We start from the raw sequence: 18432 nt of genomic DNA on the forward strand, positions 1-18432 counted from the left end.
TTTACAGCGCTTCATAAATAAAGGATAATAATAATAATAATAATAATAATAATAATAATAATAATAATAATAATCCATGGATGGCAAGTCCACGGATAAGGAGAGCCCACTGTATTATATATAAATATACAACTTTAGGTGTCATATGTAACATTAAAGGTTTCAAAGTTTTAAAATGTAAACTTTTTTTTAAAAAAAACATACTTCCCATCCTCATAGTCTTAAGACAACCAGCTGTTTACATTTTGGGAGGAGAATAATTTCTTTAAACAAACCAAAACACTTTTCAGTTTAAATTATGCTCTCTGCTAGTCCATCAATTCATCCCAACACAACCTTAGTTGAAATGGATACAGTAGTAAACAGATGAAAAACAAAAGTTGAAATATCCAGCCATAAAGACACATCAAGAGTCATTATTTAAGTCACTACTGGATGCTTTGAAAATATATTCAAGATTAACTTATTTCTAGCAAATTAATTTTTTTCACCTAAGTGTAGGAGGAAGGCTCTTAGTGAGCTCAACAGATTTTTCCATAACAGAATCACAGAGTTGGAAGAGACATCAGTTCTACCCTTTGCTCTACAAGCTAAATGTTTTATTGGATCAAAAATGCATATACTTCATTTTAGGTGTTTTTTTTAAAAAAATCCAATAAGAATTCCAGGGTCTTCCATAATGAACCCATGAAATGTAGCCAGGACCAAGCAACTATACAAAAAATAAAAGAAGATGGCAAGAAGATTAACTTCATTTGGCATGCTGTTTATTTTCAATGCACTGTGAATAAAAATATGTATTAGTTATTATTATTACAGATTTTCTTCAGTGAGTCTGATTTCAAATGATACTCCAGTCTCTTTATGTTTCACAATATTGTTACTTGTTGTACTGTATATCAGAAAGTTCAAATAAACATAAATAATGAGAATGAGACTTATTTCCAGTACACAAGATCAAGCTAAACCAAAATTGGTAATTCTTGATTGATGAACCAACCTTGTCCCTGAGACTGTCTACTTGAAACCACTCCAAGAGCTTGTCCCCAACTTCTAGGGGACTTGACAAAAATGTCCTGTATGTTAACAGGAAGTCTTCAATGTATGTTGGATCCACGATAGAGTGTTCTTCAATCAAATGCATAATCAGGCGTTCAGGTGTTGCCTTACAAATAAAAAACTGAAATTAATGCAAGCACTCAATTTCTCTGAGAAACAGTATCATCAGTTTGTAATATTAGCCAATGTATGTAACATATAGTATTACATAAACCCAATCCCTAAATTTCATTTTAGATAAATATTTCTCATCTTAAATAAATATTTCTTTTCAGAATATCTTCTGGATATTGATGCACAGATGAGTTCAGTGTTTCCAAAGGGCGAAGGACAGGTTGCTTACCTGTAACAGTATTTCTTCGAGTGGTCATCTGCGAATACATACAAATGGGTTGTACTGCGCCTGCGCAGTGCTTTCGGAAACTTCTGGAATCACTAAGCAAAGTACTCTTTGCAACATGTTGAAACTTTTTGGCGGTAGCTCCGCCCATCCCTTATAAAGCCCCTGCCTTCCCGCTCTTTCCCCAGTTCCGCAATTTTTCCGCCAAGTAGGCGATAAGGGTGAGCCAATAAAGAGCAGGACACTGAGGGGAGGATGGGCGGGATTTGTATGTATTCGCAGATGACCACTCGAAGAAATACTGTTACAGGTAAGCAACCTGTCCTTCTTCTTCGTGGTCTCTGCGAATCATACAAATGGGTTGAGACTGGCGAGCTAAGGTCAGTGGAGGAGGGAGTGTCATATTAACCTTGTCTCCAACACTATTGCTAATACCAATAAAGCAAGAAAGACACAAAGCAGTGGTCTAATTGGTGTTGTTATTATTATCACCATAATGGTTAAGATAAACAACCAACAACCTCATGAACTCAACCCAATAGTATCATGAACCCAGGAGTCTGATAAACATCTTGTTTGCAAGTGATGCAAAGGGAAAAAACAACATGTGCACCCCAGACCATAGTCAGTGCAAACCAGACAACAGGACAGCCCTCCCAAAGGCTGCATCTCCCCTGGCCCTGGTGTCCAACCTGTAATGCTTGATGAAAGTCATAGGTTGTGACCACACTGCAGCTTTGCAGATGTCATCCAAGGGCACACCTGACAGAAAGGCAGAAGATGCTGCAACTGCCCTGGTAGTGTGAGACCGAGCCCTAGCTGGCAAGGGTTTACCCAAGAGCTCATAAGATAAACAAATAGTGTTAGAAACCCACTTGGAGAGTCTCTGAGCCGACACAGGCAGTCCTTTTTTGGACTCCGAATAGCACTGGAACAGTCTTTCGGAGCGGCTAGAGTCTCTAGTCCTGTCGAGGTAAAAAGCCAGGGCCCTACGAACGTCCAAGGTGTGCAGAGCTCGCTCGGTATCGGTGGTCGGGTTCGGGGCCAGAGTCGGGAGAACAATGTCCTGGCACATGTGGAACACAGAGACAACCTTGGGCAAGAAAGTAATGTCTGTTCTAAGAACTACCTTGTCCAGGTGAAATTTGAGGTATGGTTGGTCTCGACGCAAGGCACAGAGCTCGCCCGCACGGCGGGCAGAGGTGATGGCCACCAGAAAAACTGTTTTCCAAGTTAGCAGTCTGATGTCCGTAGTGGCCAAGGGTTCGAACGGTTTGGACTGTAGTGATCGTAGCACCGCATCAAGGCTCCAGGCCGGGGGTGGTAGAGATGCCTGCGGATGGAGGTTGCTGCATCCCTTGAGAAAACTCTTTACCAAGGGGTCCTTGAAAAAGGAGGGCTTGCCATTAAACTGAAAAGAAGAACAGATGGCCGACAAGTAACACTTGACGGAGGTGAGAGAAAGGCCTGAGTCGATCAAAGACATCAAAAAGTCCAGGACCACCAGTGTCGTGTCTTGGGCTGGAGACAGTTGTCTGCTGGCTAGGAACCTGGTGAACCTGTTCCATTTCAAAGCATAGGACTTCTGAGTAGCTGGCTTGTGGGCAGCCAGAATGACTCTGCGTACGGGGGACGGTAGCCGTACTAGGGATGGATCCTCCACGCTACCAGGGGAAGGGTGTCGATGTCCGGGTGTCGAACCCGACCCTCTTGAACCGTGAGGAGATCTGGTCTGTGTTCGATCCGGAGGAAGTTGGTCCGGGAGAGATGGAGGAGGCAGGGGAACCAAGGCTGTCCCGGCCACCATGGAGTGATCAGGATGGCATCCGTGGCATCCGATGTCATTTTGGAGACTGTCCTGGTGATCAGCGGGAAGGGGGGAAACGCGTACAGCATAACCCCCGACCAGAGGAACCCGAACGCGTCCCTGAGGGATTGTTCGTTCGGCGTTCGGGAGCAGAACTGGGGACAATGGGTGTTGTGGACAGTCGCGAACAAGTCTATTTGTGGGGTTCCCCACCGACTGAAGAGGTCGAGCACCGTGTCGGGGTGGAGTTTCCACTCGTGGCACTGGGACGGAGACCTGCTGAGAAGGTCCGCCAGGTCGTTCTGGATACCCGGCAGGTGCACTGCCTGGAGTAGGATGTTCCGGTCTATGCACCAGTCCCAGACCTCGAGTGTGATGTCGAGTAGCGTACGAGATCTGGTTCCTCCCTGTTTGTTCAGGTAATACATGACGGTGGTGTTGTCCGTCCTGAGCTGAACAACCTTGTCGGATAGAGAGGATTCGAAGACCCTTAGAGCCTTCTGTACCGCCAGCAGCTCCAGGGCATTGATGTGCAGCCTCTTTTCGTCCTGGGACCACTGGCCTTTGGTCCACAAGTCCGTGGTGTGGGCTCCCCATACGTCCTCTGATGCGTCGGTGGTCAGCACAACCTCCGGCTGGGGTTGAGAAAAAGGCATGCCGGCGCAAACGTTCCAGGAGTCGAGCCACCAGCGGAGGGAGCGAGCGACTGGTCTCGGGATCGTGAGATGATGTGACGGGTGGTCTGTCTCTGGGTCGAAGGCGGAAAGAAACCAGGACTGGAGAGGTCGGGACCGGAGTCTTGCCCACGGTGTTACGAAGGTTGTTGACGCCATATGCCCTAGGGCTACCTGGACGTCCCTGGCAACTACTCTTCTTCGGCCGACACATCTTCCGATGGCTCGGGCGAGAGCTAGAAAACGGTCGGAGGGCAAGGATGCGACACAAGTGTTTGAGTCGAGGGTCGAGCCGACGAACCTTATGCACCTGGAGGGCAGTAGTTGAGACTTCTTGAGGTTCACGACCAGTCCCAGACTTCGTAGGAGCTCTAAGGTTTCGGCAATGTGACGGCTGAGCTCTTGGTCCGATGGCGCCACCAGCAGCCAGTCGTCCAGGTACGGGAAGACTCTGATGCCCCGGCGATGTAGATGGGATACTACAGGTGCCATGCACTTGGTGAAAACTCGAGGGGCTGTGGACAGACCGAAGGGGAGGACGTTGTACTTGTAGGCGTCGGTCCCGACGGCAAAGGCCAAGAATCTGCGGTGACTCTCGCGGATGCTGACATGGAAGTAGGCGTCCTTTAGGTCGATCGTCGCAAACCACAGGCCCTGGTGCAATAAAGGTAAGATAGAGGCAAGCGTTACCATACGAAAACGCCTGTAGGAGAGATAGGCGTTAAGGGCTCTTAAGTCTAGTATGGGCCTGATGCCCCCATCGGCCTTGGGGACTGTAAAATAGCAAGAGAAGAAACATCTAGGAAAGTCCACGGCGTCTATCGGTGAGATAGCGCCCTTTGCTAAGAGGGTGCGTACTTCGTCAAGAAGGGTGTCCGAGGGGAGGGTGGAAAGGAAAACTCTGGTTGGTGGGAGTTCTTCGAATTCAAGGGCATAACCCCTACGGACGATGGTAAGAGCCCAAGAATCGGTGGAAATAGAGGCCCAGATGGTGGAAAATGGCCTCAGTCTATCTAGGAAGACAGGAGAAGAAGGGGTGACGGAGTACGCGGCGTCCCCTCAGTTCCTCTTTTTGTTCTGTTCGGGATCCTGCCTCCTGTAGCCTTTTTTGTACTTGGAGCCAGAACGACGTCCCAAAGAAGAAGAGGATTGGGAGGGATAGCGCTGTCTGGACTGGTCCTGACGCTGGAACGGGCGGTCTTGCTGGTAGGGCCTCTGGCCCTGGCCATACCACTGGCGGATGCCTGTAAAGCGCTTACGGGAAGAAGCCTGAGGAGAGGACGACATACCGTATTTCTTGGCCGCGGTCCTCATCCTATACTTGAAATTCAACTTCTCGTCCGTTTCGCGGTGGAAGAGGCCATCTTCATCGAAGGACATGTCCTCGATTGTGGAGCGGGCATTCTGGTTCAAGTCGGAGGACCTCAACCATGCATGTCTTCGCAAGGCGATGGCTGCTGACATGGATTTCGCGGCACAGTCAGTAGAATGTCTCACCGATGTGATGATCCAGCTGCCAATTGAATGAACCTCGTCCCGAACCTCGGAGAGGATGCCTTGGGAGTCGTTGGGAAGGTCAGGAATGAGAGGGGAGATCTTCTCCATGAGCCATTGTATGTATGCGCCCATACACGCGTTGTAATTGGCTACTCTCATCCCCAGGGCCGAAGAAAAGTAGGCCTTTTTAGCGAGGGCATCGATCTTCTTAGCCTCTCTATCCGACGGCATCAAGGAAGCTTTAGGAGTGGAGGCGCGTTGGGAACCCTCCCCGATGGCCGAGTTCTGGCGCGGATGTTCAAGCAGCCATGTCGGACGCGGAGCCACTCTGTACAGGGATTCGATCTTCCTGTTACTAGCAGCTGTCGATGCTGGGGCTGCCCACGAACGTCTGGCTAACTTTTCCAATGAGGGGAGCAGAGGAATGGCAGGTGGAGTGGGGAGCTTGCCATGAATCCTCCTCTCAATTGGATCAGAGGCCTCATCTTCTGTCTGGGCGAATTGAATATCAAGAGCGTTCGCCATCTTAATCACATGCTCGGCAAATGTGCGTACGTCGTCCGAGGGGGACACTGCACCCGGTTGGGCGAACTCCTGATTGGACGGCCGATAGTTGTCTTCAGAAGAGGCATCCGAGTCGTCTCCAGGATGGTAGCGAGCCTGAGAGGATGTCTCCTGTCTTGACTCCAGATCAACGACCTCCAGATCGGTGGCTGCCGAAACGCGGCTAGGCGCGCGGGAGGGCCTAGAGGATGCACGTGGTCTAGGTCTCTCAGCAGGTGGCCTGAAGTGGGACTTGATGGAGTCGCGAGGAACAGCCATGCAGTAGGTGTCCGTCACCTCATCGTAGAAATAGTCGGCCTTGGAGGGGCGCGGAGGAGATGGCGAAGCGGCACGATGCACTAAGGCCTGGTGGACCATCGACGCGGGCATCGGGGTGGGGGATCGCCTGTCCTCCCTCGGGCTGGCAGGTGACGCCGGCTCGGAAAGGTCCACAATAATGTCCTCCGGAGCGTGACGGAACGTCGAGAGGGGCCGAGATCCGGATGGAGAAGTGTTTCGGCGCCCGGGACGGGTGTTGACGGTCTCGGGGGTCTGGAGGGCTCTAGCCGCGGAGCAAGGATCTGAAGGCCTCCGATCGGCATCCGATGGCTCTCGGGGGGTCTCCTTATGTCTGGACCCGTCTGTATCCCGTTTCTCAGAACGGTGGCGCTTGGCGGCCGAGTGTCCTCCGTCCGGGGACCTCGCACGGGACTTCTTTGAAGCCGAAGGCGCCAGTGGCACGGTGGCCTGGGCCTTGGCCGGGTCTGGAGACTTTAAGGCCTTGGCGGTAGAGGCCTGAGGGACAGAGGATTTCGAGGCAGGACCCTTGTGGGAGCTCGAATCCTTGTCTGAAGCGCGGCCCTCCGTCGAGCTCTTTTTGCGCTTCTCCTGTTTATCCTTCTTGGAGGATCGAGGTGCGCCTTCTAGCGGGGCCTCGGTGACCGGGGCATCCAGGGAAGCTCGAGGAGCGGATGATGAGGTGGGAGCAACATCTCCAGCTCTATCAGGCTCGGCGGGAGTAAGTTGGGCCGGAGTCTCAGGCAAAGTCGGTAACGGGTTTGCGGCCGTGAAGGGAGCCGGTAGGGAAGACATAGCGCCCGCGGTGAAAACCTTCGTATAAATAGCGGCCTTCAATCTAGTCTCCCTATTTTTCCTGGCCTGAGGGGTTAAGGATTTGCACAGGGCACAGGATGCAGGAACATGCGTCTCGCCCAAACAAAAAAGGCAAGCCGAGTGGGGGTCTTGACCGGGAATCTTACCCCCGCAAACAGAACATTTCTTAAAGGGGACTGATGGCATGGTCCACTCACAACTTGTAGTCAGACAGTCCGAGGTCAATGCCGGTCCGGGAAGATTGCCAAATCAGAAGGAGCGAGCGAAAACACAGTCCAGAGTCCAAGCCAAATGGTCAATAATGGTCAAGTCAAAGAGTGGTCAAATAACGGTCCGAGGTCAAAAACGTGATTCCAAACTGAGATTTCCAACAGCGAAGTTCCCTAAGCAGCTAACGCGGCGGAAAAAAGGAACTGGGGAAAGAGCGGGAAGGCAGGGGCTTTATAAGGGATGGGCGGAGCTACCGCCAAAAAGTTTCAACATGTTGCAAAGAGTACTTTGCCTAGTGATTCCAGAAGTTTCCGAAGGCACTGCGCAGGCGCAGTACAACCCATTTGTATGATTCGCAGAGACCACGAAGAAGAAATACTGCATTACTCTAAATTACCCAGGGACACATTCCTTCATATAGTTATTTGAGTGTATACAGATGAACTCTTTTAAGAAGATGAAAACCACACAATATACATTACTATATATTATGCTAGAAGTCATGAATGTTGAATAAGAATAAGGAATATGGCAAGACTTCTAAATCTTTAGTAAGGTTTTGTTTCTGATCACCTTAATAACTATGTGTCCTTTCCTGGTTCCACTGCGGTCCAGCTCTCTGTGCTCCTTCACCATAACAATTTCTCCTTCTTCTTCAACTTTGTGTGTATTTTTTTCTACATGGTTTAGAATTCGCCAGTAGTCCTGCTGGGCTATACACACAAACTATTCCAAAATAACAGAAGGACAATTAGTAACCAGAAATAATTTTTTTAAGTCCACTGGCTGGGCCTGGATATATGTAATGCAATAGAGACATAATATTACATGTACTTCTACAACCGTGTTAGTAGAATTCAAAGACACAGCTGTGTTAGTCCACAAAATCAGCATGCAAAGGGATTTTGCAACACTTTTGAGATTAAGGGGGGAAACAGACTGGCACGAAGGGGTGGCTTCTGCCCAAGATGCCTCGGAACCATGGCAACCACACACTGCGGTCCTGAGGGACCTCTCTGCCATGGGCCCAAATTGGAGTGGGGAAAAAACACTCCTTTTTGGACCAGGTTCGGCAGCCCAGACGCAGCTTTGGCACGTCTTGGGGGTGTGCATCATCTAATCGCCACACCCAAAGCAGTGAGGAAGCTGACTTTTTCAGCACATCTGTTCGGGCCCTAACTGAAAGAGAGAAGTTGATAACATGAGCTTTTGTAGACCTGAGCCTACTGGCCCACATACATCTGAGGAAATAGGCTCAAGTCTACAAAAACCTTTATTAGCCATGTTAACATTCATGTAGCTACTGATTTGCCTTCTCATTACAACAGTTCATAGTTGAAACATATATACATATACAGCAGCAAAATGTAGATAACATTTTGAGCTGAAGACCTCAGAGTTCCCTCTCTTCTATTACAGTATGGTACACAGGACCCCTGTCAAAGTGGAAAACAACAAATAATAAAACATTATTTATTTTAGCCTGAGAGAACACTATTCAAAGAATCTCTAGGTCCTCCAATGCAATTTTAGGGTCACCATTTGCCAGAGGTTGACCATAGAATTCTGCTGGGGGACCTACAAATGCCTAGAGAAGTGTTCTCTCAAGGAATCTCTAGGTCCTGCAGTGCAACGTTTGGCAAACATTGCCCACACAGTCATGCTGGAGGACCTAGAGATTCCCAGAGAGAACATATTAATTGAATCTGTGAATAATCAAATCCGCAAAAGTCAAAATCGCAGATGTAAAGGGTCGACTGTATTATGATTATGATGACAATGATTATTATTCATTTGTATCTTGCCCTTCTCATGATAATAGAGCTTGAAGTGGGAAACAACATATTTAAAACAATACAAATTAAAACAATACATGAGCATTAAAAGCATAAATATAAGTTTTAAAAGGATGAAACAATTCATGTTTTTAAAACATTAAACATTGAAAATATTAAAATACATTAAAAGACTGTATACTAACCTTAAAAATAGAACTGCACAGCATTAAAAGTTCAATCCTAGTAAGTTGATAAAGCCTGATGGCACAAAAATATCTTGACCTACCATTGGAAGGAAAGCAAGGACAGGGCCATTCTGGCCTCCCTGGGGAGGGAGTTCCAGAGTGTGGGAGCAGGCACCTCCCTTGCTCCTATCAACTGACCCTGAGAAGATGGTGGGACAGAAAGAAGGGTCTCTCCATATGATTTTAAAGCTCTAACAGGCTCATAAAGGGAAGTATGGTCCTTCAAATACCCTGGACCCAAGTCATTTTCTATGCTGAGTTGATATTAGCAGACCACACCTCACATTTCATATAAAAGAATACAATGCAATGCACATATTCCTGTTCCTCCAACAGAGAATGTGAGCAAGCAGGAAGGATGGTTATACCCTTGGTCCTCCACTTTTACAGGAGTTAGGGGCACAATGCACGAGGGAAGTGTGTGTGCACCACCAGTGCTTTCCCCGGTGCTATTGCTGGCTTCCCTCAGCCAGCTGTAGCACCAGAAAAGGCGTGGGGGGAAGGCACATGATTGCTCCTCCCTCTTCACTGAGGGAAGCCGGCTGTAGCACTGGGAAAGGCATGGGGGGGTGGCTCCCGCGATCACTCCTCCTTCTTCCCCAGTGCTATATCCAGCTTCCCTCAGCCAGCTATAACACTAGGGAAGGTGGGGGAGCAATTGCTCCTTCCTCTTCCTTGATGCTATAGCTGGCTGAGGGAAACTGGCTATAATACCAGAGAAAGCACACAGGGGTGTGTGGTCACTCCTCCCCTCTCCCCTCCCCGGTGATAGCTGTTCCCCGCTGCTACAGCTGGCTGAGAGAAGCTGGCTGTAGCATGGGGGAAGGCGCAGGGGGTGATAGTTCCTCCCTCTTTCCTGGTGCTATAGATGGCTGCGGGACGCCAGCTGTAACATCAGGGACAGTGCAGAGAGGCCTGTACCCTTCCAGGCTGCTCCTCCTTCCTAGGCTTTTTCCCCCAAGGGGAAAAGCCCAAGAAGGAGGAGAAGGAGTGCGCAAGCAGGTGGGACAAACTCATGAATCATCCAAACTGCAAGTGTCAAAGCCATGTATGTCAAGGGACGACTATAGTTCAACAACAAGTAAGATGTTCCATTCAGAATATAAATACGAAATAGATTAAATGATTTCAGGTTAAGATTCAAAATGGTGTAACATTTTACTACGATGTTATCTTACCTGGCAGTCATCTACTTTGGTTCTAACCACACCATTCATGTACTGCTTTTCCAGGGAAGGAGTAATCCCAAAGCTATTTCCCATACATAGACTTTCTGTTTTCCCATCTGGATGGCTGATTTCAACAGTGCCATTTAAAATAACATACCAAGAATCCAGCTAGAAGAAAAACATAATAATAACTATATCAATTACCTTACCCACCATCAAATTATCTCAGCCATCACTATACTTTCTCATTGGATGGTTAAAGTGTCCTTGTGATAATGATGCAACAAGATGGGGGGGAAATGGACTAATCCATTAAGTTATGTCAGCAACCAGTATCCTTCCATCACACCAGGAGAAGCAAAATCAACAAGCTGAATAAAAGGTACAGAATATGACAATCTGTAGTGTGCTCTCCAAAAAGTAAGTGTGCTTTAAGATGACACAAATTCTTCAAGGATTTTCAAACAGGCACATGGTATTTCACGATGGTATTTGTAAATGTACACCTGATATACCATTGTGGATACAGTACAACATGAGGAGCAGAGAGATTGGAGAAGCTACATCCATGTCACAGGAATGTGAATAGGAAAGGCTTAAATGATGGGCTTCAGGGTTTGCAAGAAATTAAAGACAGCACTGTAAACGGCTGGACACAAGAAAGCTTCTGTTGGCATTGGGGAGGGATGGCCTCATCTATTTTCATTTAACATTGTTAAAAGGTTCATCCTTTTTATTTGACAGAGAAAAATCAAGTATGTATTTATACTAGTGGTGTTTGAGATGAGCGAAGCAATATGTCCATGCCATTACATCCTACTTACTTCTTGACCATCTTCGAGGATGATGGCTCCTGCTTGCTCTACCACTTCAAATATCATCACTGAGCACAGTTCTCGTCTTACAGACATAGTCATGTTTGCAAAAGCAGGAAGCTGGTGCATGAATTCCAATAATTGTTCTAGCCAAAGAAAAATGAATGTGTGTTAGAAATAAAACAAGGCAATACTTCATTAAACTGTGTTTCACATATATGTAAAGTGGGACCTCAAACAAAATATTACAATGTAGAATGCATCGGCTCAGAAGTCTAGCTAGCCACATCATCATTCAGGATACCCCATTTTACTGCCCTGCCCTTTTCTTTCTATTCCTATCTCTGCCTCAACTGTCAGTCAGTTTTGTTTCGACCAAGCATGTCAAATATGCATTATTTTGGACCACCCATCTCATAGGTATTTTATGCTTCTGAAAACTCTAGAGTCCTCCAAGTCTGCTGATACCTCCCCACACATGGAGGCTACATGTAGATTAGTACCTGTATAATTCAGTTCACTTGTTTGTGCACACACATGTGTATATGTAAGTCATTGCTTCATTAATTTAAAATTATTTTTATGCCATTAACATCTAAATTGAGAGCCTGCGCAGCAAGCTAGATGGTCTATTAAGTTCAAGATGGACTCTGCTTATAGAAAAAGTCTTTTTACTTCTTACCAATGTCATCATCTGTTTTGTCAGCAGGTTCTTTTTCAAGGCACTCCCGTACAACGTCTCGTCCCAGCAGGGGATCTGAGGTTCTATCAATGTCTTCATCTTCTTCTTCTTCATCCTCAGAATCTACTGGTGCTTCTGGGAGACCAGTTAAATCTACATCTCCCATCTCACTTTCTGTAGCCTGTATATAAAATCAGTGAATTATCTTCAAGCTGTTGAACATTGAGTACATACACTGTAGCATAAGATACTTTGCTCTGGGCCTACCACCGACCTTCCAGGTGAACAGCTTCCACAATCAAGCCTCAAGCAGCCCTGTGGACAAGCAAGCTATACTCACTAGCTTAGGTGGCTTATCATATTTGGACAAATATGACTAGAGAAAGTCAAGAATATTTCATCTAGGTTGAATTATCATTTAAATAACAAAGCCTGTGAATAACAAATGTTACATTCTAGCTAAACTATACGGCTATGCTATTCTCTGCTATTCTTGCATTATGACAAAAATATTTTTCCAGGTCACACTAGCTTTTGTATTATTGGTTATTAAAAGATGTATGAATTCTTATCCAGTTCCACAGGTTACTCAGCTCTCCAGATATACAGTGGACCCTTGTTATACGCTGGGGTTTAGTTCCAAGATCCCCCGTGGGTAACAAAATTCGTGTATGCTCAAGTCCCATCAAATATAATGACATAGCAAAATGGTGTCCCTTATAAAAAATGGAAAATCAAGGTTTGAAATTTATACTTTTTTTGAACATTTTCACACTGTGGATGCTTCCATCCGTGTATAAAAAATCTGTGTATAAGAAGGGCCGATTACAGTTAAAACCCATGCAATATTAAAGTAGTCTTTAATAAAATGATAAATGTAATCAAAGACCACAGAGATTATCAATTCTATGAAGGAACTTTGTGCTGCAGGAAGAAGCCTTAACAAAATTTATTTTGGTTACACCATACCGAGCCTGTAAAAAAATTAATATGGATAGAAGAATTATTAGGTACAGTGGTGCCTCGGGTTACGAAATTAATTCGTTCCGCGGCTAATTTCGTAACCCGAAAAACCTTCGTAAGCCGAATTGCCATAGGCGCTAATGGGGAAAAAAGCCGCGGCTCTGCCGCGGCTCCATTTAAAACAGCGCCGGAGTTTTTTCGTAACCCGAAAAAACTTTCGTAACCCGAAACAATAAATCCCTATGGGATTTATTCGTATCCCGAAAAATTCGTAACCTGGGTATTTCGTATCCCGAGGTACCACTGTACATGCCACTAGAGCATTTCATATGATGAAGATAAATTTAAATTTAGTGTCCGTCCCACACACTAAGGTCCTCTGGAAGAAATCTACTACAGCCAAAAAAAATCTAGGCTAACATCTGTCTCCCAGAGGGCCTTTTCTACTACTGCTCCTAAACTATGGAACGACCTGCCGGAGGAGATCCGTCACATTTCCACTCTGGTAGCTTTTAAGAAAGCACTCAAGATGGATCTCTTCCGGCAGGCCTTTCCAACTTAGTTACCCTCCCCAGATATAGAGATATTTGTCCCCTCATCTGTCTATTTCCCCCCGCCAATGTTTCTGCCTATTTTTTGGTTGTTCAATGTTTTAAATGTTTTAATATTATTACTGTTTAATTCTGTTTTAGTACTGGGAATGGGTGGTGGTGGTAGGTCTAGGGTTTGATTTTTTAACTCTTTTGTAATTTGTTGTATTTTATTGTTGTAACCCGCTCAGATTCTTTGTGATTGGGCGGGCTAGAAATAAATCTATTATTATTATTATTATTATTATTATTATTATTATTATTATTATTATTATTATTATTATTAATCTGAAGGTAGACAAGGTCAGATATCCTTAGGAAAACCAACTAGCTCTCAGTTAGAGAAGTTCAGACTTTCCATGACTATGTGGAGACTCAGGCGGGGTACAGACCGCCGCTTTGTGGCGGTCTGCCGCCGCCGCCAGTAGGTCCACAGGGGAGCCGGAGCCTTCACACGGCCCGACTCCCGCGCGGACTGAAAAAGAAGCTCCAAAATGGAGCTTCTTTTTCCGTCGTGTTTGCGACGTAGCGAGGTGCCAGGGGCGCGCTCGCTACGTCACAAGCGGCGCGACGCGTACGGACGCTCAGCGTCCGATACGCAAAGATGGTGCCGGCCATGTAGAAGGGCCGGCGCCATCTTGTACGGACAGAGTCCGTACTAGGCCCAGGGGCGTCTATAAGAGACGCCCCTTTTTTAAAATGGGACGTCCGGAAGACGTCCCAAATGGCGGTGCAGAAAGCACCACAGTCCTTTATAAAAGTCTTTACAATTCATCCAAGGAGTAAAGGACTTTCATTTTTATATGGTTGTCATACAAAACTCCTGGTGAGGAGGGCCATATGTCATTTTAAAAATACTGTAGAGCCCTTTGCCATTTGTAAAAATTAGCACTACAGTAGCATTTTCTTTGAAAAAAACATTTACTAAGGAAGTTCACATCATCATTTTTCTAACTTTACAAATTCTTATTTCAATAAAAGCACAATCTATCTCATTACTTTTTACTGTTATAAATGGCATTGACAATACAGTGGTACCCCGGGATACGAATGCGCCGCCTTACGAAATTTCCGGGTTACGAAAAAAATCCATAGAAAAAAACTGTTCCGGGTTACGAAGGTTATTTCGGGTTACGAAAAAATTTTTGGTGCTTTTCGGCGCTTTTTCGCACGAAATCGCGGCTTTCGCTATTAGCGCCTATGGCTTTTTCGGCTTACGAAGGATTTCGGGTTACGAACGCGGCGGCGGAACGAATTAAATTCGTAACCCGGGGTACCACTGTACAACAAAAACATCTGATAACCCACTGGACTTCCAAGGAAGAAGTGGCAAAACTTCTCTGAACAAATCTTGCCACGAAAATCTCTTAGGCTGTCATAAGCTGGAAATGACTTGAAGGTACACAACAAAACATCAAACAATAAAACTGCATAGTGCATTGTTAAGAGCCCACCCCCATTCAATTTCTAAAAGTCTGGTGGCGTAAGAATGTTTTCAGTTGTTGACGGAAGGAGAGGAAGGAGGGAGCAATAGTGGCCTCACCAAGGAGGGTGTTCCCAAGACTGGAAGCAGTCACTTAGAAGGCCCTCTCCCTTGTTCTCACCAGGTGAGCCTGAGAAAGTAGTGGGACATAAAGAAGGGCATCTGCAGATGATCTTAGAGATCTAATGACCTCATAAAAGAAGATACAGTTTTTCAAATAGCCTGGACTCCAGCTGTGTATGTCTTTATACGTCATCACCAGCACTCTGTGAATTGTGCCCAGAAACTGGCCAGCAGCCAGTAGAACAGTTGCAACAAGGGAGTTCTGTACAATCCAGCTACAGCTCTTTCAACCGAATGAAGTTTCTGAGCACTTTTCAAAGCTAATCCCATCTAGAGGGTTTCCCCATTTTTGGAAAAAAGCAAGGTACAAATAAATTAATCACTGTCACCATACAAACAGGATGTAACCAAGGCATGTGTTACTGTGGCCAGATCTGACTTCTCCAGGAATGGGCACAGTTGGTGGATTAGCTTTAACTGTGCAAATACACTCCATATCACAGATAAATCCAGGAGTACTGCTGTGACAATGTATTCTTCCATTATCTGGGCAAAACAACTGACAGGTAAGGCCTCCCCTCCAGGTAAACAAAGGGTTCAAGATGTGTTTGTTTTAAGTTACATTTATTCAGGGCAGTATCATGGAAGAGTCAGAGATCAGAAGAAAAAATTGCCCAGTAAGATTACCACTAGGGCTAAAGCTTCAAGATGCTTCCTGGGTGAGGGATATAAAACCTTGGGGTGCCATAAGGCACAGAGAAAACAAAGACAGTAGAAAAAGGAAAGACAAATGAATAGTGCTCCTGCCCCACCTAGCTGAAGCTCAGTCAAGACTGGACAAAGGTCTCAAGACTTCCAGACTCTGCATGAATATCCAAGGCTCAGACTCCACCGGTATTGTGAGTAGAACAGGAGTGTGTAGCTAGTCATGTTAGGGAAATTATTGTATATACTCAATTATAAGTCGACCTCATGTATAAGTCGAGGGCAGGTTTTGGAGCCAAAATTATGGATGCTATCATGACCCGTGGGTAAGTTGAGAGTAAAGTAAGTTGTGTGTATGTGTGTGCGCAGCAAGAAGCTTTTTAGTTGAGGCTTTTTGTTTGAGCTTTTGTTTCATCCTTTACTCCCCAAACAGCTGCCGGCATCACGGTGCAAGAGGATTCTGTTTTTTTGTTTAAAAGCAATTAATCACCCAGGACTTTCTGCTTGGCTCAAAAGAGAAAGAAACTGCTCTCCTGAATATATGGAGAAATCTGAAAGAGCTGCTATCACATTACCATATTGACCCGTAAATAATTTGACCTGGGATTTAGGGGTCAATTTTGGGGCATAAATTTCTCAATTTATAGACAGTATGTTTCTTTTTAATCTCAACTGAATATGACATAGGCTGTTTTTAATTATGTAACTATTCTTAAGTAATGCCTGAAAAGGGGGGGGGAGCCTTCATGTAGAAGATATCCTTTTTCCAATATAGACTGCTTACTTAGAATAAAGTTTTCCTTTAAAGATCCCTATACTCTTTTAATGCTCAGTGTGTATATGCATATAGGATTTTCATGTCCCACAAGGGAAGGAGAAGGGAAAACTTCTGCAGAGTCTGACGTGGAAAAAGTGCAAATCCCTCTGTAACTTCCCACTGAGTTACTGGTTCAAGTGTGTTAAAATCAGTGAGTGATGGCAGCTAGCTGATCTCAAGGAGTGCCCTCTCCTATTCAGAAACAGGAAGGGGATCCCTTTACAACTCCCAAACTACAAACTTGCATTTTCAGGGGAAGAGTAACTCCACCTAACACAGCTGAATCCCTATTCCCAGATCTCTTCTAGATTTAGCTTTAATTTGCTTGCCCTCATCCAGTCTGATTTCTGGTAAATTAGAGACTAGGACCCGGAGCAATGGATGCAAGCTAAAGGAAAAGAGATTTTGCCTCAACATTAGGAGGAACTTCCTGACAGTAAGGGCTGCTCGACAGTGGAACACACTCCCTTGGAATGTAGTGGAATTTCCTTCTTTGGAGGTGTGTAAACAGAGGCTGGATGGCCATCTGTTGGGGATGTTTTGATTGAGAGTTCCTGCATGGCAGGGGGTTGGACTGGATGGCCCTTGTGGTCTCTTCCAACTCTATGATTCTATGAGAAAGTGAGAAGTAAATTCAGAATTTATCACTATTCCTGTTCATAAATGACCACAGCAATCCCCATTTTCCTCACAGCCATTTTGTGAAGCAGTTTGAAAGGTGGTGGGCGACACAGGATAACCTAATACGCTCTGTGGTTGTGTAAGGGTTTAAACTATTATTAATATAATTTTTAAAATATTATTGGTTTCACAGTCTACTAGATATGACTGGCTGTAATTTTGGACCACCAGTGATTTAGATACTATGCAAGAATCTAGGAATAAACAAAATTTCATTGGATAATGCAGCATGTTCGAAGCAGTGTTACTTTTAGTAATTGTGCTATTGTGATCCTATTCATGACAATTTCATGCAAACATTTTGCATGAAATCTCATTTGGAATTGCTTCCAATGCTGCTATCCTTATTGGAACCACAGTTCTTTTCCCACAGGTACTGAATCTTAATTTGAATCTCCACTGTTGTTGTTTTGTTACGTCAGCTACACAGATTCCATGTTATTCTAGCAAAATAAAGGGAAAGTTAGAATTTAGAGCCAACACTCTTGGCACTAATAGCCACCCACCTATACATCCAGTGATAGCCACTGTGCCATCTGCCAATGAGAGCCACCGTTCATGTAGTGGTGAAGCTGAATCTCACCATGGCAAAATATAAGTATATCATATGAATATTCCATCATAGACTCAACTGTTAATGATGACTGTCAACATAACATTTTAGATTTTGTAGGAATATAGAAATTTTGTTAACACAAAATAATATACCAAAAGGTTGGGGAAGAGGGTTGGTTACTTGAATGTAGTCACAAAAATACTGGCATATTTCTTAGTAATTTAAGTTTTGGTATTTAAGTATATTTACCTACCGTATATACTCAACTATAAGTTGAAAAATTTATGCCCCAAAATGGACTCCAAAATCATGGGTAGAATTATAGACAGGGCAATGAGTTTATGCTTATAAATTTCCTGAAATAATAAGTGCCCACCTTCCTCTGTAGCCTTGTAATGGTTCCCTGTTTGAAGCCCCAGCACGCGCTCTCCTCCTCTCTCACTCTGTGTGTGTGTGTGTGTGTGTGTGTGTGTGTGTGTGTGTGTCTGTCTGTCTGTCTGTCTGTCTTTGTTTTCCCTCTCAGCCTTCCCGCACAGCCAGAGCTAACAAGCTGCTGCTGAGTCAAAGGACACAAACACATTGTATGCCCTAGCTTGTCCCCCATTTTGCTTGGAAATCCTGGGGTTGAAAGGCAAAGAGAGA

At 45.2% G+C, this 18432-nt stretch overlaps 1 protein-coding gene across 8 annotated transcripts in view; it reads right to left on the bottom strand.

The window, feature by feature from the left end:
• RAPGEF6 (Rap guanine nucleotide exchange factor 6) overlaps positions 1-18432 on the bottom strand; it is a 159978-nt gene that overhangs the window by 70426 nt on the left and 71120 nt on the right. For 7 of the 8 annotated variants that reach the window (XM_042449260.1, XM_042449261.1, XM_042449255.1 and 4 more), the window contains exons 3-7: positions 11933-12113; positions 11260-11396; positions 10445-10603; positions 7817-7969; positions 1001-1165 (exon numbers count right to left, since the gene is read on the bottom strand). In XM_042449260.1, coding sequence (XP_042305194.1) covers positions 1001-1165; positions 7817-7969; positions 10445-10603; positions 11260-11396; positions 11933-12113 — 795 coding nt within the window. Of the gene's footprint in view, positions 1-1000; positions 1166-7816; positions 7970-10444; positions 10604-11259; positions 11397-11932; positions 12114-17740; positions 18218-18432 lie in introns of those variants that run through there. The other variant, XM_042449262.1, reaches the window with a different exon arrangement.

The sequence above is a fragment of the Sceloporus undulatus genome, chromosome 2 (genome assembly GCF_019175285.1).
Source record: "Sceloporus undulatus isolate JIND9_A2432 ecotype Alabama chromosome 2, SceUnd_v1.1, whole genome shotgun sequence".
NCBI lineage: Eukaryota > Metazoa > Chordata > Lepidosauria > Squamata > Phrynosomatidae > Sceloporus > Sceloporus undulatus.